This window comes from Mustela lutreola, chromosome 10 (genome assembly GCF_030435805.1).
Source record: "Mustela lutreola isolate mMusLut2 chromosome 10, mMusLut2.pri, whole genome shotgun sequence".
Classification (NCBI taxonomy): Eukaryota; Metazoa; Chordata; class Mammalia; order Carnivora; family Mustelidae; genus Mustela; species Mustela lutreola.
The window spans coordinates 94,366,247-94,388,961 of record NC_081299.1 but is presented as its reverse complement, the minus strand read 5'-3'; the positions used below and the strand labels follow the sequence as shown (position 1 = coordinate 94,388,961).

Below are 22,715 nucleotides of genomic sequence, written 5' to 3'. Positions count from 1 at the left end.
GCGGGGAGCACAGCACGAGGATCAGGCTCCATCCCAGGACCCCAAGATTAAGACCCAAGAAGAAGTCTGACAACCCACTGAGCCACCCAGGCGCCCCTCTCCGCGGGATTTTAAGTCCTCTCTGCACAAACGATGGGTGACTTTCCTTATTTCACAAGTGCTCTTTAAAAGTTATTTTTAAGTAGTCCTACCCAGTCTTCTTTACAAGTGACACCTTCTTTCCCGGACTTTTCCTGCGCCCTCGCCAAAGGAAGAACCAATGTCTTCCCAATACCTAGCTTGGGGTTTTCACCGAGTTGCAGGTGGTCTTCTAGCCCCCACGCGCACGTCACCTCCCCTACACGCCTGTGCAGCCGCGCACCAGCGTCTCGCGTCTCTCTCTGCCCCTGCCGCACCGCCTGGATCTCACCCTGTCTGACCCGCCCGGTTATTGCAGAACGCAAACAAGATCTGGCCTGAAGGTTTCGGAGTCGGTTGAACGGGAATGCAAAGGTCGACATCGCCGAGACACAGTGCCAGGCCGGAAGCGAGACTCTGCTGCCCGGCCACACACCTCTTCCCGTGCGGGAATTACTCGCGCCTGCGCCACCCGGTTGCGGATCCGGGCGGCGGAGGCGGAACCAACTTTCCCAAACACAGCGCGGAGGTCGCTCGGAGAAGTTTGTCCCTTCGGAGGCGCCGTCCCCCGCTGCGCCCGGCCCGGGTCACGTGAGCAAGACGCGCCCCGGGCCTGGGGCGGAGCAGGAGGTGTTGAGTTGCGGGATCCCGGACCGGGCTGGCGGCATGGAGGCCACCTTGGAGCAGCACTTGGAGGATACGTGAGTAGCACGGCGGGGGGACTTGAGCGGGACACGGGGCGCGCGCTGAGATTGCCGGCCGGGCGTGTCGGGGACGCCGCGCGACCCTCGGGCCTGGGGGTAGGGGAGAGGGTGACGCGGCGAGCCCTGTCCCGCGGCCGCGGGGTGGAGGGGGTGACCCGGAATTAAAATCCCGCAGTCCCGCCGGGGCTCCGCACCCTCCCTCCGGGAGCTAGTCTCCGCAGCTCAAAGCCAAAACCGCCCGTCGTGTTGCAGTTGTCTGTATGGCTAGGTCATTCCTCAGTAGTTTTAGGAAATGGGTTCATTTGGGGGAAGGTTGTACCAGGTGTGCAAAGCGAACCCTGCAACGTGAACATAAACACAAATCTTTCATCGAGTGTGTAACCAGTTACTTGGTGCTTGAGGAAAGACCTCTCAATTTTTCGAACAAGTAATATCCACGTAAGGTGTAAAATTGAAAGTACAAGAAGGCGCACCGCGAAACAGCTCCCTCCCACCAGCGCCCCTCAGTTTCTCCCACTTCCCCTCCTGGAGGCAACCAGTGTTTTTTCGTCATTTTGAACAACGGCGACAAAATACTGATAAATTGTCGTGTTTGCGGCTCTCGGAAGCTCAGCAGTACCTGACATAATCTTTTCTCCCATCACCCGTACATTGGTTTAACTACCAAATTTAAATTAGTTCATTGTAGTTTAATTTTTCTCAGCGTAATAAATAAGCAGTGGTTTAAAGCGCAACAGTGCCTGGTACATAGAAAAACCTGTACGTGTGTGTTACAATTATTTAAATTCATTTCCTGACATCATCTGCTTCATTCCTCTGGTGCTCCTGGAATTAGAATGAAGAATCCATCCATTGTTGGAGTCCTGTGCACAGATTCACAAGGACTTAATCTGGGCTGTAAGTATGTCACCATCTACTCCGGTGGACTGCATATCATTTGATATTGACTAGGAGCCTAGTGCGCTGATCTCTAGTTTTTATACCTCCTGTTATCCTGCCGCTTTCTGGGTTCGTTGGTGAGAGTAGAGTTTATCTCCAAATGGGATTAGAAAATTGAAACTTTTCAGTTGGTATTTATGAAGGTAGAAGTGGTCCTTGCAGTTCTTGCACTAGAAATTGTTTCTACTGAAATAGTATTTGAATTATTTTAAATTGGGTCTAGCAAGGACCTCGGATAATGACATCAGGTACCATTGGTTGAGAATGGGTGCAGACTGCTAGGGTTTTGTGTGCTTTATCTCTGATTTTCACAATAACCCAGGAAGATGGACAGTGCTGTTTTGTAGTCCGAATACACCTGAGTAAGAGAGTAGGCAGTAAAAATGAGAGCTTCAGAGTTGAAGCATGGGGTCAGCCCCCTGCTCTTCCATTGCTAATAGTGTGACCTTGGACCAAAAATTCTGAGCCTCAGTTTCTCTGCTGGGTTGTTTTTGTTGGTTGGCTAATTGGTTGGTTGTATAGATTTCTTTTCAAAGGTAAAAACTCTTCGTTTAAATACAAGTCTAAACAGAATTACTCTTTCAAAGTCAGTGATAATGTCACTTCCAGACACTCACCAGTATCGCCCTTGTCTTCTCTAATTGGAGAAAGGGGTCTGATATTTTATTCATGTACATACTTCTTATCTGCAGTGTAATATACAGTTTCTTGGGGGCACAATAACTTCTCCACATCTGTCTCAAGAATGTGAAACCCAAAGTCCTCCTCCATGGCCACGACAATCTCCACTTGGTCTACATGGTCTAAATCGTTTGTTCTTTTCATCAAATGGGAATTTACCTAGAGCTTTTCTAGGTCGATTTTTTCATTGAGTTTAAAGACTTTGGTTTGTTTGTTTTTATAAAGAACATGGTCTTTGATTCCCTCTCACATCAGAGGAGGCACATCAGGATATTGGCAGCTGGTCTGCAGAACTGCCTGGACCCTACATGCGCATCGAGGCCGCCTGCACAGGTGCAGCCCTCATCTGGGCCTCCATGGGGCACAGGACGGTGCTGAGCAGGCAGGCCTTGGCCAGTGAGGGGGCATTGGGCAGCAAAGGTCTAGGGCAGTTGGCTGAGATGGGTGGAAAGGACATGAGCTGCCAAGGCTTTGCCAACCCAGGATCTCTGTACTGGGTTGTGGTTTAATAATAGCAGTAATTATAGAATTGCATTTATTGAGCACCTGCTATGTGCCAGGCACCATTCTAAGTGCTTTCCCCAAACTAAGTCATTTAATCCTTGTAGCAGCCCTGTGAGGCAGATGAAGAAATTGAGGTTGAGTAACTCGCCCCAGGTCACAGAGCTAGGGTTGAGCTAGGATTTCAGTCTCGCTCAAAAACCTCTTAGTCACGGTGTTGTAAGATTATATAATATGTGTGAAACACTCAACACAGAACCCAGACGTGATGCTCAATAAATGGTAAGAGTTACAGATGAGGAGATAAATCCTGAAAGGTAAGTAACTAAAGTGTTCAGCTAATTCATGTCCCAACTCGTAAACCAAGGACTCCTCCCTCCTTACTCAATTAAATTCCTTACTTTACTGCAGGAATTTTTAAAGCTCTGAATTTCTGCTGGGAGGGTAACTGAAAGAGGATCTGTGTCACTCAGATTTTACACAAATCTAGTTGGGAGAAAAAAGGCAGATTTACTTGAGGTGCTGGTTGATGGAAAGCCTGAAATTCAGGTGTGGAAATCTAAAATGAAATTAGTTCCTCCAAGACCTTCAGGACCCAAAAGACTGCACCATCTGTCCAGTTAGCGTTTTCTGTAACCATAGAAAATCCGCCAGCTCTGCCACACTGGTATGTCTGTTATCCACTATAGTTCCAGGCAGGCGAGCTTGTGCTGCCTTTGTATGTGGAAGTGTAAACTTAGTAATTACCTTTTGTATCGGACACCCGATTATCTACAGGTGAAAACAAATTTTAACAAAAAGCCAGTTAAGTTTGTATTTGAAAACAGCCAGCTTATTCAGGTCGAAATAACTGCGCACAGAATATTCACGTGTACTGTCAACCAAGGTGATCTTGCAACTGAACTCCTGAGTAAAGACTTTTGTATCCTTTGAGGTTGAGCTCGCTAAAAGAAAATCAGATTCCCCATGAAGAAATTATTCGTTTCAACGAGTATCTTGCCCTTACTGTTTTTTGTCAACTTCACCTTTGAATGTCTTGTTGGTTTCACGAAGCTTCCTGTAAAAGGCATTTATGGCTTTCAGACTGACTTGAATTATAGCTTCCTTATAGGTGCGAGAAGGTGTCCAGAGATGGTGATGAGAGTGATTGGAAATCGAGTGTCTCCTGGCACTTTATTGATTTAAGAAGTGTTGTTTAGCTTTCTTGTTGATGTAACCAGCTGAATATCAGGACAAAATCATTTCCTGTCAGTACCTAACCTAAAAGACCATGAACTGAGCCTTCTTTTTGTGAATAAATCAGTGAGAGATTCTACTATAGCTGTGTACTCATTGACATGATTACATCTCTGTCTTCCAGGCCGTGGGACCCTGTCAGATGAGCATGCCGGGGTGATATCTGTTCTAGCCCAGCAAGCAGCTAAGCTGACCTCAGACCCCACTGATATCCCTGTGGTATGTCTAGAATCAGATAATGGGTGAGTACACCTTGACAGATTCTTTCCTTTTTAATCAGAAAAGTCACTGGGAAGGTTGAGTAGGGCCTGCCCTGTGTTATTAGCGATTTGCATTCAAAGAACTTGGAGGGAGGTTCTTCACTCTTTGGACCACAAAATAGACTGATCTCCAAAGCTTAATGTGCTTTCAGACCACAGTGACATTTAAATGAAGAGTACGAATTGTCCTGACTGTCAAGAAAAAGGAAGTAATAAATAGCATAGGCAAAGACCAATCAAGGAACAGAAACCACTTCCATAGTAATAGAAATACTAAAGCTGTTCCAGGTGAGCATCCTCAGAGTAATAGTAAGTGATGAAAGCAGAGTATGGAACTACACAGTGTGATCAGTTTTGTAAAAAGAGCAGACAAATGCACAGATGGTATACACGCAGCTAACAAAACACAGTAGTGCCTGTCTCTGAGCTGTAGGATTATAGATTCATTTGTATATTTTATACTTTTCTGTATTTCCCAAATGTTTTCTTATATTCATATATTGCTTTCGTACCTTAAAGAAATGATAAATAGTATTTTTTTAGTTGTATCCTAAACCAAACAGTGTCTTTAATCTTCAGCAGACTTCCACTTGTAACATTTTATGGAATATCTTTTCCTTTCAGGAACATCATGATCCAGAAACACGACGGCATCACGGTGGCGGTGCACAAGATGGCCTCCTGATGGCTCATGGCGGTTCTCCAGCAGCCTGTCGTCGGGGCTCGATCCCGCCTGTGTAAATTATCTTAGACAACTACACCAGTCCCAATAGTCAGGCCATTTATTTCGTGTGCATTGGGCACTTTTCTCTTAATTTTAGAGTAAGCTTCTTTTGGACACTCAATGGACTAACTTATCCAAATATTAGTAAGAAAGGATCATGTTTTGAAGCAGCAGGTCCCAGTCACTTTGTACATAGAATTTTCTTACATTCAATAAATCTGGTCAGAGGAAAGCTTGGCTCTTTTCTGGATTGTTTAAATTCTTAGCAAATGTTCATTTTTTTGGATTACCAAATTATAATTTTTTAAAAATCTTTGCTCCAAGTCCATCTCTTCTCTCTCAGAAGCTTCCTGAACTACAGACAGTCTCACACAAGTGTCTATGGATACTGAAAACTAATTAAGCCTATTCCCATCCCATAACAGCTATTATCATTAAGTACCTATTAGATACCACAAATTCATGTAATTCTCACTGATAACCCTATATGAACTCTTAGCTGTCCCATTTTGCCTTTGTCTAACTAAGGCTAAGGGATTCGCTGAGTAACTCGGGGACGCCTGGGCAGCTCAGACAGTTAAGTGTCCGCCTTGGGCTCATACCATGATCCCAGAGTCCTGGGATCAAGTCCCACATCGGGCTTTCTGCTTGTTGGGGAGTCTGCTGCTCCCTCTCTCCTCTGCCCCCCACCCTGCTCATGTTCTCCCTCTCTCTTGCACTCTCAAATAAGTAAATAAAATCTTTAAAAAAAAAAAAAAGACTCTCATTTCTGAGCTTATACTTTGAACACTAGACCATTATAAAAATAGGCATGTTTGGCGAGAAAAAACTAATGCCTGAACGTAGAAGACAACATTATCTTTTCTTTAACCTTTATAGTTCTCAACAGCAGAATGGAGCACAGGTAGGCACAGATGACCTCATTTTGTTGAATTTAAATGCAGTCCTGTTACTCTTTAGCAATTTAGTATTTGACAGTATAAAAAAATCTCCAGAATATTATTTATTCCAAAATATCAAGCACCTCCAAATACAAGATATTATAAGAGGATACAAAGATTTTGCATTAAGACCTGGTTCTAGCCTTTGAGTTCGTACTTTGATAGAAGGGATGTGCACATAGGTTGTCTTCACCAATACTTGACATGTAGTACATGTTTGTTTTATATATTAAAAATTGTTTATATGTTACATTGTATTTGTCTGGCCTGCCTCTGCATAGCTTTTGAGGGTAGGGGCATTGTCTTAGTGTATTCCAAGTACTTAGTACCAGGACACAGTAGGCACTGAATACTTGCCAAATAGAAGAATATATAACTAATAGGAGAGAGATTTATGGGAAGACCTAGGCCTTCCCAGGCAGAAGGAGTGGCAAGAGCAAACAAGAGTGATAGACTGGGAGGACTATTTATGTAATACTATATGTTTTAGTTTGGTCCTAAGGTAGGAGGTGAAAAAGCTGGGAGGTAGGAAAGGAACTTAAATATCTACTTTTTAAGAATCCTGGGCCTTATTCTGTTAACCGAATGGAGTTCAGAATAAATAAGCTTCTAATCTGAGCTTAAAGATGAATCTGATGGAGCGCCTGGGTGGCTCAGTGGGTTAAGCCGCTGCCTTCGGCTCAGGTCATGATCCCAGGGTCCTGGGATCAAGTCCTGCATCAGGCTCTCTGCTCAGCAGGGAGCCTGAGGTAGACCAAACTCACTTCTTTTCAAGCAGAAAAACTTATATATTTCCAGTGATAGGAGCCGATCTTTAGATTCGCTACACGCTAGACACATGCTAAACAATTTACATGCAATTAGCTCATTTAATCCTCTTACAAGCTATGGCCCCCATTTCAGAGCAAGAAATAGGCTCAGCAAGATAAAGTCCTTAGCTCAGGATCAAACATGAGAGACAATTAAAAAAAAATTGGCAGATGGGGTGCCTGGGTGGCTCAGTGGATTAAGTCTCTGCCTTCAGCTCAGGTCATGATCTCAAGGTCCTGGGATCGAGCCCCATATCGGGCTCAGCGGGGAGCCTGCTTCCCCCTCTCATTCGGCCTGCCTCCCTGCCTACTTGTGATCTCTCTCTGTCAAATAAATAAATAAATTTTTAAAAATCAGCAGAAAGGGGGGTGCTTGGGTGACTCCGTGGGTTAAAGCCTCTGCCTTCGGCTCAGGTCATGATCCCAGGGTCCTGGGATCAAGCCCCGCATTGGGCTCTCTTCTCCGCAAGGAGCCTGCTTCCTCCCCTCTCTCTCTGCCTGCCTCTCTGCCTACTTGTGATCCCTGTCTGTCAAATAAATAAAATCTTAAAAAAAAAAAAAAATCAGCAGAAAGGAAAGAGAACACAGGAAGATAACTGCATTGTCTAATCTAGAGATAGGAAGAACTAGGTGCCTTGGAAAGAAGCAGTCAACTCTGAGGGACGGGTCAGAGAGCAAAAAGGGCTGGGTTTGATTTTAGATATGCTGAACTTGAATTTCTAACCGCACATGCTGGTGGGAATGCTCAGAAAGAAACATGTATCAGGTGCTCACTTTGTAGCAGACACAGTGCTACACCTCCCATTGCCTGTAGAACCAAACCTGAAACTGTTACATGGTCTCCCACGCGCTGCAAGATTCGGCCCCTGGCCAACCCTTATGCCACATCTCAGACCACCCTCTGCCTGCACATAGCCCCTCTGTCTAGCACAGTGCCTCACACACAGAAGGCAACTTTATTGAATGAAACTAATAAACGAACATAGTTCCTCCTTTATTCTTCATAACAACCTTCAAGGTGGGGCAGAGTGCCCCCATATTTATTGATGAAAAGAGTGCTGCAAAGAGCTCAGGGTTGGAGACCGCTGATTTTTGGGTCTGTACAGAGCTGCAGCTAAAGTGGGATTGTATGTGATCTGATGCCACCAAAGTACGATTGTGTGTGCATATACAGAGATCTCCTACCAGTTCTGTTCTCTCTATATATTGTTAGTCCTCGCCAAAAAACTTGCAAAGTATTTTTAGCTACATCTCACAGATCTGAAAACAGACTCAGGGTAACCCGTCTGGAGTCCGCAGGCTTAAAAAATCAGCAAAGCTGAGATTCTAACCAAGTCTGCGTTTCCCACCACACTTGAAAACTCCCTGTATGCCCCAGGTTCTCCATGCAGTTCATTGGAGGACCCTGCATCCCTTCCAGCCTCCGTGAGTGACTGCCTGATCCCACACACTTTGAACCTGACCTCCCTCCCGCCCTCAGCATCAGAACTCTCTATCTATATAAAGCCTACACTCAGCTCATCCCACTATCAGGACTACAGAGTGCCCTGCTTTAAAAGAGCAACAAGTGCTCCCCAGACCACCCCCCGCAAAATTAGTCCCACAGATGTTTCCTTGAAAATGCTTGTTAGTATGTAAGTACAACACACTAACAATTAGGAACATTGTTAGTAACCACAAATAACTCTGAAAAGCCTTCACCTTCCCTCTTTAGGCTTTTGCCCTGTGCTGAAAGTCGGTCAGCTGGATCCTTGGCACCAGCACCTCGCAAATACGTAAGCTTTTCCACCCCAAACACAAGGCATCTTCCCAAACCACGAAGCTCTGCTCCTGCCAGCACTTTCATCAGAAAGTATTACAGAGTTTGGTTTTAAGAGCCTGAGAAACTCCTTGTTTTTTGTTTTTATAAGAGAGGAAGCATAAATATGTGCAGGTTTTCCAGATAAAACAAGAAAAACACACTCTGGTTCAAAACCTAGAAAGCTGGTGCTGGGGAGATGAAAGGCCATTTCCTGTTGCCTTTTTTATTATATTTTATTTTTTTAAGTGGAGGGTGGGACAGAGGAAGGAAATGGGATAAAAAAGCGAATTATCCCCATCATTTTTGAGGAAACGTAACTGTTTCCAAAATGCAAGAAGAAAGGCTTCATTAAAACTGTAAGTACATATGTTCCACGAGAGGGGTTTGGAATTAAAGTAATTGAGAATTTTTAAAAAGGAATTGAAATGGGGCTTCAACTCCAGATTACTAAGTAAAATTAGTTAATACACAAAAGGTCACACAGGTAGGCAGAACCTACTAAAGAATGCCACTGGTAGCAAGGAAACACATCTCCCAGCTCTGGGAGAGTTGTAAAATAAGTATATCCTGAAGAGCCCACAGAGGAACAGCACCAGGATCAAAGTTCTGAGGCCCTACCCCCTGCCTCCAGCATAGTGTTAAACAATAAACTAAGGTATATTAAAATTTATACGGGGAAGCTGGCTGGCTCAGTGGAGCATGCAACCCTTGACCTTGGGGGTGTGAGTTTGAGCCCCCATGTTGGGTGTAGAGATTATTCAAGTAATTACAAAAAATTTAAACATAAATAAAAATAAAAACCACATTCTACTTTCCTTCCTTACTTTTCATACACAATTGTTTTCTTGCACCCTTACTATTTCTAAGTAGTTCTAATTACATATATTAATTAGAATTCTTAACCCTTAGAATCCTTATTTTTTTCTTTTTCTTAACATATAATGAATTGTTTCTTCGGTACAGGTCTGTGAATCATAAGTCATTCACAATTCACAGCACTCATCATAGCATATACCTTCCCCAATGTCCATCACCCACCTACCCTATCTCTCACATCCCCTCCCCTCTAGCAGCCCTCAGTTTGTTTCCTGAGACTTGAGAGTCTCTTATGGTTTGTCTCCCTCTCTGGTTTCATCGTTTCATTTTTCTCTCCCTTCCCCTCTGATCTTCTGCCTTGTTTCTCACAGAGTCCTCGTATCAGGGAGATCATATGGTAATTGTCTTTCTCTGATTGACTTATTTCACTCAGCATAATACCCTCTAGTTCCATCCACGTCGTAGCAAATGGCAAGATTTCATTTCTTTTGATGGCTGCATAGTATTACATTGTATATATACACCACATCTTCTTTACCCATTTATCTGTTGATGGACACCTAGGTTCTTTCCATGGTTTTGCTATTGTGGACATTGCTGCTATAAACATTCAGGTGCACCTTCCCCTTCAGATCACTTCATTTGTATCTTTCGGGTAAATACCCAGCAGTACGGTTCCTGGGTCGTAGGGGAGCTCTATTTTCAACTTTTTGAGGAAATGCCATACTGTTTCCAGAGTGGCTGCACCAGCTTGCACAGAATCCTTACTTTCTTATGAAAACAGGGAAGTAAGCAATAATAGACTGTTATTCTGTATAGTGTAATAGTGGACTAGCGTTCTGGGGACTGGCAGATTTATAAATACATTTCATCATTTCTAGTAGTGTATCTCTCCTCACAGCAAATTTTTCAGTGTGGCACAAAAAATACGTACCAATAGACTCAAACATCCTTAGTTCCTCTGTATAAAAAGCTGAAAGTATGGGGAGCCTAGGTGGCTCAGTGGGATAAAGCCTCTGCCTTCAGCTTGGGTCATGATCACAGGGTCCTGGGATGGAGCCCTGCATCGGGCTCTCTGCTCAGCAGGGGGCCTGCTTTCCCCTATCTCTCTGTCTGCCTCTCTGCCTACTTGTGATCTCTGTCAAGTAAATAAATAAAATCTTAAAAAAAAAAAAAAGCCGAAAGTAATTAAACTTGTGTTCAATAACTGATATTCTAGTATCTTATCTTATTTGGAAACGATGTAGATATTCTATGAATAGCCATCATTTAACTTAACTTAGAATAACTTTCTCCTAGTTTCCAAGCAGCATCCCCAACCCTAGCAGCAGTTTTTCTGTCCCTTCAGATAAGAATTACCTCCCTGAAGTCCCCATTTCAAAGAAATGGCTCTGGATACCTAGAGAACAAAAGTAGAACATTTACATCTCAAAGGCACAGGGAGAAGATATAAATTCTGTCAAAAAGGACTTTTATTCCCTAGATCTAGATGTTTTATAGCAGCTTTTTGAGATGAGCAGGAGAGGTTTGGTGATGGTGTAATGGATTTGAACTGTTTGTAGAGCCACATTTCTGGTCTTGAAAAACGAGATTTGTCAGGACAGTACAGTTGTTTTTAATTTCTCAAAGAACTGGGTTGCAACCTGAATGAGCAAGAGGGTGACTGACCCTCCTATCCACCTACATGATCTTCAATTTGCTGCTTCGTTTATTATTAGGATTTTTTAAAAAGATATTATTTATTTATTTGACAGAGAGAGAGAGAGCACGCACAAGCAGAAGGAGCAGCAGAGGGAGAGGGAGATGCAGGGGACACAGGAGATGCTCAGCGGGGAGCCCTGTGCAATACGTGGGCTCAGTCCCAGAACCCCGGGATCATGACCAAGCCAAAGGGAGACACTTAATTGACTGAGCCACCCAAGCACCCCCATTAGGGGGATTTCAACTAAAATGGAAATTAAAAGATTCTTACGCTTTAGATTTAGAGCTGTGTGCCTTTATGATTTAGTAAATCCTTTCATAGTGGCTTGGGAATGGTTTTCTTTCCCTTTTGGTTATTACATAGTTTCATTTTAGGGAAAAAGCTTTTTTTTTTTTTTTTAAGTTCCTATCAGGCTCTGAATATTAGCTTCCAATCTGGCCAACTTCTGACCGCAGAGCTCACTAAAAATCCTTTCGAGTATCTTATTAATACTTTTTAGCTGGGCGAACAGTAAATATTTTTCTTTTTCTTTTAAGCCAGAGGTATCACTGTCAGATGACTCAAAACCCAAACTAACAAACCCTTTATGACTTAACCATGGACAGAAGAGGTGCTCCCAAGGAGGGGACAAGAGATGTTATCTCCCGACACCCTGAGTTACTCCCAAAGAGAACCCAAAGGAAGACTAAGGACAAACCCCGACAGCTGGGCATGGCTGGCAGGAGACGAGCCACATATGGGGTGCAACCCATATTTCTAGCAGCCATAGTTTTAGGCTCTCCAACCTGCACTTGCAAGAACTAATAACCTGTGCATCCCAACAACAGGCAGAAAAGCCAAGCCGAGTTCTCAGGACACAGAATGAGACAAAGGGAAAAGCATTATCTGTCTCCATACCTAGCAGGTACCCAAACAGAAAATCACGAGCCACAATTCAAAGATCTAATTCTCACAAATGTTTTCCTCCTGTCAACCTGAATTCAGACAGGAAAGGACAGCATGAAGCTCACCATCCTCTCTCAAACGGGCACCACAGACAGAGATCTAGGAAAGCTAACTCTGGTAGGAATTCTCACCCTTTGCTGGCTTCTACGTTTTCCCAGGATCCTGTCTGTAGGCTCTGGAGTGAGTGGGGTGTCCCAGGAGGTCTCCTGCTGGTCATCAGAAATTGCAGTGGAGGGGGCGCCTGGGTGGCTCAGTGGATTAAGCTGCTGCCTTCGGCTTGGGTCATGATCTCATGATCTCAGGGTCCTGGGATCGAGTCCCGCATCGGGCTCTCTGCTCAGCAGGGGGCCTGCTTCCTTTCCCCTCTCTCTGCCTACTTGTGATCTCTCTCTGTCAAACAAATAAATAAAATCTTAAAAAAAAAAAAATTGCAGTGGAGGAAAAATTATTTTCCCCCACCTTTTATAGTGAGTGTTTGGCTAAGACCCTTTTTTCTCAAGAGAACCGCATAAATGCAATTTATGTAATTTACATTCACCTAAATTACAAATTCTCCACTGTGGCCACTGGCATTCACAATTACCTTTGGTAAGGCTAAAATGCTTGTTCAGCTTGAACACATTTTTTTATTCAGCTGAGGCCTCACACTGGACCCAGCCCAGTTTAAACTGGACCTAATCCTTCCCCAGGCCTAGGCTGGTGTTTAAGTTGAACGCAGTCGGTTTCTGGACCCAGTCCCTAAAAAGAAATGCTTCGATGAAGTCTGACAGTTTTGAATACCAAAGCAGTGGAGCTAGGACCCAAAGGGACTTGTCTATGACCTGCAGAGGAAGCGAGAAAGCCTTAAGCTCCATGCGCTAGGCAGGTGCCCGTGCCCCTTGCTCGTGGAGTCAGGGCAGTGGCTGGGGGGCGGTAGCAGGGTGGGTGGTTGGGTCTCCTTCCTTGGTTCTCTCTTCTGATACCAGAATTGTTAAAAGATAAACTGAGGCATATTAAATAAATATTTTAAAAATTTGAGGAAAAATCAACTCAGGGGGAGGCTTTTACAGAGAAAAGGTGGAAGCAAAGCAAGGAAGTTTTGGGTAGTTTATTTTTGTTTTGTTTTTTAAGATAGTTTATTGATTTTAGGCAGGCCATATGCCTGCCGTGGGGCTGGAACTCGGAACTCTGAGATCAAGAGTCACATGCTCTACTGACAGGAACCAGTCAGGCACTCCAGCAAGGAACTTGTTGATAGTCTATGGTTGAAAGCCTAGTTCACTGTGATGAGTTGTCTTTACCATTTTAATTTGGTACCTCTGTGGCACTGACCGGCTCAGATTTTGGGTTGTTTCCAGAAACCCCCCTGGCGTTAGACGCACCTCTGTGTAAGGGCCTCCTTGTTTAATTAACTTAACCATAGTTACCAAAAGGATTTTCCACTTGGTTTACTCTGATGCTTGCTTCTGAGCCTATGGTGACAAATTCTACTTTCTGAGTCTGGATGGGTGGAGGGAGGGCCTGGGATGATGTCAGATCACAGTGTTTCCTCCTCCCCTCAGGAAGTAAAGTCCACTGGCAGGAGTGACCACACTGGCTCGGCCTCACAGACTTAGAATGCTTGCTTGTGTTCACAGTGCAGTCGAATGAAATGCCTTAGAAAAGGGAAGTCACTTTGTCAAAAATCCTATACTTTTCTTCCCAGATTGCCTCACTGCCTCATTGCTGAAGGATTCCTTTGCTGAAGACCACATCAAAGGTAAGAAAAAAATGGGACTGTGTGCTGGGGTTACTTTTCTGTAATGTTTTGAATGAGAGGCATTGCCCACCCCCCAGCCCTCCTTCCCCGGCCTGCTCACCAGACAGCCGACCATTCCACACACGCTGGCCGCAGCCTGGCCATTCTGGAAGCAGCAGCCTGCCTGCCAATCTGATGGTGGGAAATAAAGAATACCGCATGCCATCCTCAGAACATTTATATTTCTTTCTGTTACTTCTCTTTATATATCGATTTTTACTGAACCACTTGGGAGAAAATACAGGTTCTAGGATACTTCACTCCTGAGACCAAGAACATGCTCCTAGCAGAACCACAAGACCACCACTACTCTTAAGAGATTTCACAGGTCTACTAGAAAGTCCAGAAGTGGACTTCCAGAATTTCCCCCAAGTGACCTCCTGAAGTCCTTTACAACTTGTTTTCTGGTCCAGGATTCATTCAAGGAACGGTCACGGCATTTTTGTTGTCACATCTACTTAGTTAGTCCCTTAGAATATTTTCATTTTGGCAATTGCTTTGTAAAGGAAATTCCTAAACCCGAAGCTCTTCCTCCTTTCCTTATTTCTCTAAGGTCAAGAGCTCACCCAGAAGACCAGAGGGTGATGCATGACTTCCCCTAGGATGTGGCTTGTAGACCTAGGCCAGGGAGGCCAGTGCTAATACAGGCCACCCTACAGCGAGGTGGGCTGGTAGTTAACTCCTTTGTAATTCCTGCCTGAAATAGTAAACCGAGTGGTCATCTTTCAGATGCCATTCATATCTCTGCGATGGCTTTGATGTCTCTCAAATTATGGCCTTTCATTAGCTTTTTCTTACCTCTCCCATGGTTCTGCCTGGATTGTGATTATGGAAAAAACAGGGATAGGAGAAATAGTTAGGCAGACTTATATGTAACTAAGGCCATACCCCAAGATAACTGTCAAAGGCCTCCGGACTTGCCAGGTGAAGTTAGGCAGCAGACCTCCAGAAAAGTCCCCAAAGACAATACAAAGCCCTGCTTGCATTTTTGAGGTTGAGATCAGAGCCCATCAACAATTTAGAAATGAGGAAATCATCTATTTTTAAAGGGGTGGGCTACACAAAAATTACAAGTGGTTTTACACCAGAAAGAAAAATAAAGTTTAGAAGTTTAGATCAGTTTCTTGTCAACTGAGTCAACTGTTTTGGTATTGTCACAGAGACCGAGCATCATGACGCAGAGGGCAGGGAAGGCCCAACCATACACTGAAGCCCTGGATGGAGGCTGGGGATGGATGATTGTATTTCATTTCTTCCTGGTAAGAATTTACTTTCCCCTTTTCTACTGCCCCCAATAAGGCTCCTCTGGAAGAAGGCTCAGAGCAAAGCCAGGAACTGCCAATAGCTGCCCAAGTCAGTGGCCCACACTGAACTCAGGAGAAAAATGTCCTCCCTGAGTGAAAGACAAATTTGTTCCCCTCCAGTCCCCTCTTTGCTAACACCACCAAACCTACAAAATGTTCCAGCCACCACCTGCAGCTCTACCCTGGCTGCACAGCAATTAAATGTGTAGATAATCATACATTGAAGCACCCCAGAAGTAGCAGTGGGAGGTGCTGGAAAGTGCTGTTGGGTGGGTTCCCAGCTCAGCCCAGCATACACAGGACAGCAACCTCCCTCTCTCCCAGGGGATGGGGCCATTGTCTCTCTGTTCTGCCTGCTGTCCACTTCCGAACCCATCCTTGCAACCCTAACTTGTGCTATAATTCAGCCCAGCGTGTCTTTCTGACATGTCTGGAAAGAAAGAGAAGTGTGTGGATTCTGAAACCAGAACCTGATTTTTCTCCTTCATTCTGTAAGCAACTAGACTGGGCACTCCCATTTCCTAATGAACTTCTCTCATCCTCCCAGAGGCTCTTAAGGTGGTTGTGAGATATGGTGATCTGAAATGTCAGCATGGCCATTCTAGAATATTGGAGAGTCCCATCCCAACTGTGCCCCAAGCAAGGCTCGAACAGTGGCACCAGCTCCATATTCCACATCAATGTTCCCAAATCGGTTCACTTTGAGATGGACTCACGAAGGTATCCTTTCCCTCCTGTCCTCCTCTCCTGCTCCGCCCTACAGTAAGAGGCTCACAAACACAGGACTGCAGGTCTTAGTTAATAATCCTGCAGCCCGCAATGTGATACAAGGACGCAATGTGACCCATGAACAGGACGATGGGAAAACATCATACCTCCTCCTCCCTAATGACAGAGGGGAAAGTAGCGGCACAGGTCCTCAGGCAGGATTTATGTAATACAAATCTCTTACCAGAGGACTATTAGTTAAACATTAGCTTCATTACGAGAATGTGTACTCACTTTTCCTTAAGCTCTCCCAGACATGTTATTAATAAGGAAGCTAAGGATGGCCTAAGCCCAAGAGCCCTCCCAGGAGCTGGGCCACATCCCCAGATCACAGACTTTGCAGAACTAGCATTTCTGGTGAGGGTCTCCAGATCTCCCACCTTTCTCCCCAGTAACGAGTCTTACTTTCCCGACATGGTCCTCTGGGGAGAGGTTATTTGATGAATGTAGTTGCTGGTAAGAAACACTGCCTAATAACCAGATTATTAAACAGCGTTCAGTGTTCCACTTTTCTGGATGCGATGCTGGTGACAGAAGCACAAGGAATATACTGAGTCCTCAAGCGTTAACAATGGGCTCTGGCTAAGTGACTGCAGTGGTACATGGATACTTACAGGACTATGGCTTTCTGTCTGCATGAGTTACAATAGAAAGGAGGTGAGTGAAAAATCCTGGAGCATGTGGTTAGTGCAACTGAGAACCTACATTATAGGGGTAGGGGGCTGAAACACTGTAATTTGGTTAAATAACTAAATAAAACAAGGAGCTGGAGTGTGCAATATATTCATACAGACACCCTCAGGGGGACGTTCAAGTCCAGTGTGAACTCCACACCCCCTTCCCTAGTCCTGACCTCATAATCTGGGACCCCAGGATCCCTCCATATACAACCATGCACACTTTATTTGAAAAAGGGAGCCCCAGTATATTTTGATGCAGCATCCAACTTAATTAAAATTACACAAAATGAGAATTAGCCTCCAACTTAATTAAAATGATACTGAAATTCATTTAATATTAAAATTCAAACAGCCACATGTACAGGTTACTATACTGGACAGAACAGTTCTATAGTCTATCCTGTGGCCTATTACAAAATGTTATTTTCAGATTACTAGCCTAATAATTATGTTTTAACCAGTTAATAAATGAGAGGTACGGAAAGACCCTTCAGTAGAGTTTAGTTTTGTTGTTTTTTTTTAAAGATTTTATTTATTTGACAGAGATCACAAGCAGGCAGAGAGAGAGGAAGGGAAGCAGGCTCCCTGCTGAGCAGAGAGCCAGATACAGGGCTCGATCCCAGGACCCTGGGATCATGACCTGAGCCAAAGGCAGAGGCTTTAACCCACTGAGCCACCCAGGTGCCCGGAGGCCCTTTAGTATTAAAAAGTCAAGTGTATGAGAGAGGAAAATGAATGAGCAAGAAGCCAGAACCTCGGAGTCTAAGATACTCCAGGGCTCATCTTGGTTCTGACATGTAGCTGTGGGCCCCTGGCAAGTGATTTAACCTCTCAAGGGCAGCTTCACCCTCCGAGAAGAGGGGTGCTAACAGCCCTCACCTCCAGGCAGGGGTGACTACATCATTTGCAGGGTCTGGTGCAAAATAAAAATGTACGGCCCCTCATTCAACAATTACTAAGAATTCAAAAAAAAAAAAAAAAAAAAAGGGACCCCTGGGTGGCTCAGTGGGTTAGGCCTCTGCTTTCAGCTCGGGCCATGATCTCAGGGTCCTGGGCTCGAGTCCCCACATCGGGCTCTCTGCTCAGCAGGGACCCTGCTTCCCTCTCTCTTTCTCTCTGCCTACTTGTGATCTCTGTCAAATAAATAAATAAAATATATTTATTTTAAATATTTAAATTTTAAAAGGAAGAAAAAGAGAAAAATCCAGTAACAAAATGTTCTTTTGGAGTGCTGCACTTTAAGAGGGCTCATTTCTTGGGATCCTGGCTGGCTCAGTTGGAGGAGCAAGTGATTCTTGAATTTGGGGTTATGGATTTACGTTCCATGTTGGGTGGAGAGATGAGTTAAAAATAAAACCTTTACAGGGCGCCTGGGTGGCTCAGTGGGTTAAGCCGCTGCCTTCGGCTCAGGTCATGATCTCAGGGTCCTGGGATCGAGTCCTGCATCAGGCTCTCTGCTCAGCAGGGAGCCTGCTTCCCTCTCTCTCTCTCTGTCTGCCTCTCTATCTACTTGTGATTTCTCTCTGTCAAATAAATAAATAAAATCTTTTAAAAAAAATAAATAAATAAAATAAAACCTTTACAAAGAGTAAAAGTTTATAAAAAAAAAAAAAAAGATTTTATTTGACAGAAAGTGAGAACACAAGCTGGGGGAGGGGCAGGCACAGGGAAAGGGAGAAGCAGGCTCCCCAGTGAGCAGGAAGCCTGATGTGGGACTCAATCCCAGAACCCTGGAATCATGACCTGAGCCAAAGGAAGACACTTAACTGACTGAGCTATCCAGGTACCCCAAAAGAGTAAAAGGTTTTAAAAAAGGATCATTCTAACTTCTCTGTATCTATATATTTGCATGAGTTTTTTGTTGTTTTTCTGCTGTCTCACTAGACTGACTTTCTGACTCACTCACTGACTCCCATGGCAGCAGGTACCCTGTTCACCACTGTAAGCCTGGCCCCTCATAGTTAACAGCCTGGGACATGCCAGGCACTCAGTAAACACCTGCTGGTGGGTGGGTATGCTGGATGGAGGGATGGATGAACTGACTGTTGGACACACGTATGAATAAAGCAAGTAACAATGAGGAAGTTGGAAATGGGCAGGGCCCTTGTAGGGACATTTTTAAAACACTGGTTTTTATCTCGAGGCTGAGGAGCTAATGAGAAAAAGTAAGCAGGGGAATGGTGGGATCAGACCTGCATTTCGGGAAAACAGCTCCGCCTGTAGGGTGGATGACGACTGGCAGGGGATAGGCCTGGAAGCACGGAGACCACTGGAAGGGTGTTGTGATAATCCACATGAGCAAAAAAGGCCCTAAATGAAAGCAGTAGCAGTGAGGATGGAGCCAATACAGATCAGTGCAATATGGAGGAAACGGGCCTGTAAGATTTGGACAGGAAGAGTATTAGGGCAAAAGGGACTCAGAAGTCCTGGGATGTTGGCTTCGGCCACTTGGAGTAGAGTGCGTCATTCAGAGTTGGAGGACAGAGCACCTGAAGGTACTTGGATAGCTTAATCCTGGGGAGGAACAGTAGGACCTGCAACGTTACCAGTAATGTCAGCAGCCCCCGGGCAGGTAGAGTACGGGATCTGCGTACTGAAATCTGCGAGTCATCGGCATACATGGGTTGGCTTGAACCAACAGGCAGGATGGGTAAAATCACCAGGGAGGGGAAGAAGGGCAACTAAGCAGAATCCTGGGGAAAACTGCTATTAGGGGTTGGGCGGAGAGTGTCCCATGGAGGAAACCAATGGGAGAAGTGGGGAGGCAGCATCTCAGAAGCAAAGGCAGAAATGTCCAGGAGCAAAGAATGATGAACAGATGCTGCCCGAGGCGGGATGTCAGAACAGATGGCGGGGTTTGTCAGTTCACCAAAAAGGAAGCCTCTGGTAGCCTCGTTGAGCATCCCTACAGTCAATGGTGGGATGTGAGGAAGCAGGGATAGCCTAACAGACTGTTCTCTAGTTTGTGTAGTCCAGGAAGGAGAGCTGGGGGGTAAGAGAGAGAGAGAGAGCCAGAGTAGAAGGAAGTTGTTGTTAAACAATCACCCAATCATTTCTGACAAAGCCTGATGCTCTCTATTCAAAAGCGGCCCCTCTGGCTGATCCAGCCCTCTTTCCCAAGACAATTTCTAATGAGAGTGATCTGGTGAGGGAGCTCTGTGTATGAGTGTGTTTTGGCGGGGGGAGGGGGGGTTCTCTTAAAGGTGCAAAGAAAATGAGGGGGTTGGGTCAGCCACGGGAGAACTTCTAGGGGCTTGTATTTTGGGGTGAGCCCATTTACAATGTGAGATAGACTCTGGAACAGGGCTGAAACCCACCTACCTTAGATAAAAGTCAGGGTGGAGAATAGCAGTAGCAGTAGCAGTAGCAGAATATAGACGTACCTAGTCTCCTTGGATAACCAAAGGAAAATCCAGATCTTGGGAAAGAGTTTTGATATCTGAGTCAAAACAGAAACAAAGTTGGAAGGTTAGAAGTTGAGGGAGGGAGGGAGAGTTGATGCAAAGGCTGTGTCCTTGGCTTTCTTGACACACTGTGGAAAGCACAGACCCACTTGTCAGAGACAAGCAAGCCCCAGCCACTCACTGCTGCTCCGCCCAGACATCAAAGACAGACCAGAAAGAAAAGGTCCTGAACTGGGAATGGGGGAGTGGGGACAAGGAGCTAGCCCATTTCAGGTGGTTAAGAAAGGAGAGGTCAGCACCATCTAGATACCAGCACAGAACCCAAGTCAACAGAAAGAGGAAGGGTACTTTACAGAATGATGCCTCATTGTGGGGTCTCCTGCTCATGAGAGGCTGCAATCGCCACTCTGCATTCCGAACTGGGCAAGACAAGTGGAGTCCACCTGAGGTCTGCTCTGCTCTCTAGCCTCAGTTCCTGATAGAAGCAACTCTGAGGAGTAGGAGGATTATAAATTGCCTGAATAAGGGCCTGATAAAATGTCTTCTTCACTTGTGAATGGATAGCCCGGGTTTCCGTGGCATTGTTCACTCTGAATAAGGACAATTTTGTGCTACTATCAAATCAAAACAGGAAAAATGCACGAAGGGACCCCCTCCTCGCCACGCCTGACTTTTGGAACCTCAGGGCACCACTGGTTCTTAGTCCCTTACTCCATACAAGAAAAAAATACTAGTTTGAAACAAGAGTCAAGTGAAGAGGCTGGAGGGGGAAGCTGCTGGTTAGGTAGCACGTGGGGGCTGAGGGAAACAGAGGCCCAAGAGGATGCAGATCTCTGACTCGGGTGAGCAAGACTGGGTTGATCCCAATGAAAGGAGAAATGAAAAGGAAAACCAGGTATGGGATAAGGGGGAAAAAAGTCTAATTTTGGATGGGTTGACCTGAGTTAGATAAGGTGGTAATACAAATGAGTCTGAAGTTCTTGAGAAAGCAAAACGGTTATAGGAGGTAACAAAACCACAGTTAACAGTTTCAGTGTTAAGTGTTATTCTTTATCTGAATTTTCTCAATCTTCAGTTCTGTGAGCATAGTATCTCCTTTTTATTCACTTTACAAAAGAGAAAGCTTAACTGCTGTGAAGTAGTTTGCCCAAGGTCACACCCCTCAGAGGAAGTGCTGCCAGGATTCAGGCCAAGGCACGCTGATCTCAGAACAGTACACGTCACCATGACACTATGAATATGTGGGCATCTTAAGGTTCAAGTGAATGACTGTCTATGGCTAGGTACAGAGTGGGATGAGTCAATGACAGCAGGTAATACTCACCAGGCAGACAGAGAAAGTGGAATTAGTGAAAGGAAGCCCAGGGTCTGTGGTTCATAAGTGATGCGTGGCCAGGCTGAAAGCAGAGAAAAGCTAAAGAAAGCTAAAGCCGCTGAAAAAAGAAAGGTGAAGCCTGGAAGCCCCTGGAGACAGTGAGTGCCCATGGCTCCTGTGCTGTGTGCCCCAAGACTCTGGCCTGGTGGCTTCCCTTCCAGTTCCTCCTGCTGATCCCAGGGTACTGCCCCCAGTGTACTGGGAATTCTAAGCAACAAATGTTAGCATGTCACAGAAAGAAAACTTGACCTCAAAAGGGATATTCCTCCTAGTGGGAGGGAGAAGGGTAGTGCTGGCAAGGAGGGTTAGCTGGGCCAAAAGGAAGGATGGGGCACGTGACCAACCAGAAGCTGACTCTCCAACCTGTTTACGCTCGCTAATCTAGCATCAGTTAGTAGTGCTCCCTTCTGCCCTCCAGTGTTTCCACTGGGACGGTATAGGGCCACCCTATTTATATACCAAGTGAGGAAGTGTACTCAGTTTAAGAGCAAAGTGAGCAAAGCTCATTTAAGAACCGATGGGAACAATTCATCTTTTGGACCAATGTGCTTCTCTCACAAGAGTTAAATGCAACTAGCTGTCTTTAACAGATACAATTCTGACATTACAGTACAGTGTCTGGTCTGGAGTCAGTCTATCTGGGTTCAAATCTCACTTCTGGCACCCCCATATCAAGTTCAAATGACTTTTAATCTCTCTAAACCTCACTTTCCAAAGAAAACATTGATTGCCAGAGCCCTGTAATGAGGATTGAAGGAGATGCTCTTGTGTCAAGCACTTAGATACTCCAAGAGTAGGACCGCCTCACAAAATACAAAATGTATAATGTCGAACCAACGAACACACTGGTAAATACTGGTGACCTGGGGCCAGGGGGATGGGGTCAGAAGCATAAGCAGTTGTAACCTTCTCTGTGACGGCTCACTCACCACCTGACTTGGACTCTTTGGTCTGCTTTGCTTTAGGTAAACGTGTTTCTGATGGGGATGACCAAGACATTCGCCATTTTCTTTGTGGTCTTCCAAGAAGAATTTGAAAGCTCCTCAGAACAAACTGGCTGGATCGGATCCATCATGTCATCACTTCGTTTTTTTGCAGGTATAAAGCTGGCAATAAGCTTGCTGTCCAAGGAAAAGCACCACAAAGGGCAATCCTGAGAAGATTTGTCTGTCAGTCATTTAAGGCTGAAGCATTGCTAAAACCCAGATTCATTAATACGTAAAGCTGATAA

At 45.0% G+C, this 22,715-nt stretch overlaps 2 protein-coding genes across 8 annotated transcripts in view; both read left to right on the top strand.

Moving 5' to 3' along the window:
• Positions 1-659: 659 nt before the first annotated feature.
• LAMTOR5 (late endosomal/lysosomal adaptor, MAPK and MTOR activator 5) lies at positions 660-5,920 on the top strand. Its single transcript, XM_059136961.1, has 4 exons — positions 660-818; positions 1,657-1,718; positions 4,303-4,420; positions 5,063-5,920. Exons 1-4 carry the CDS (start codon positions 784-786, stop codon positions 5,121-5,123), a joined length of 276 nt encoding a protein of 91 aa, XP_058992944.1. The 5' UTR covers positions 660-783; the 3' UTR covers positions 5,124-5,920.
• Positions 5,921-13,719: 7,799 nt separating this feature from the next.
• The window catches only part of SLC16A4 (solute carrier family 16 member 4), a 26,978-nt gene continuing 17,982 nt past the window's right edge, over positions 13,720-22,715 (top strand). For 3 of the 7 annotated variants that reach the window (XM_059135941.1, XM_059135942.1, XM_059135940.1), the window contains exons 1-3: positions 13,720-13,914; positions 15,114-15,212; positions 22,450-22,582. In XM_059135941.1, coding sequence (XP_058991924.1) covers positions 15,126-15,212; positions 22,450-22,582 — 220 coding nt within the window. In that variant the 5' untranslated portion in view covers positions 13,720-13,914; positions 15,114-15,125. Of the gene's footprint in view, positions 13,915-15,113; positions 15,213-15,804; positions 15,978-16,518; positions 16,683-22,449; positions 22,583-22,715 lie in introns of those variants that run through there. The other 4 variants (XM_059135943.1, XM_059135936.1, XM_059135938.1 and 1 more) reach the window with 3 other exon arrangements.

Excerpts from the sequence above, each read along its gene's own strand:
- LAMTOR5 (XM_059136961.1), top strand. The coding sequence starts at position 784 with ATGGAGGCCACCTTGGAGCAGCACTTGGAGGATAC. Across the intron at positions 819-1,656 it reads GAGCAGCACTTGGAGGATAC|AATGAAGAATCCATCCATTG; the intron begins GTGAGTAGCACG and ends TCCTGGAATTAG. Across the intron at positions 4,421-5,062 it reads TGTCTAGAATCAGATAATGG|GAACATCATGATCCAGAAAC; the intron begins GTGAGTACACCT and ends TTTTCCTTTCAG.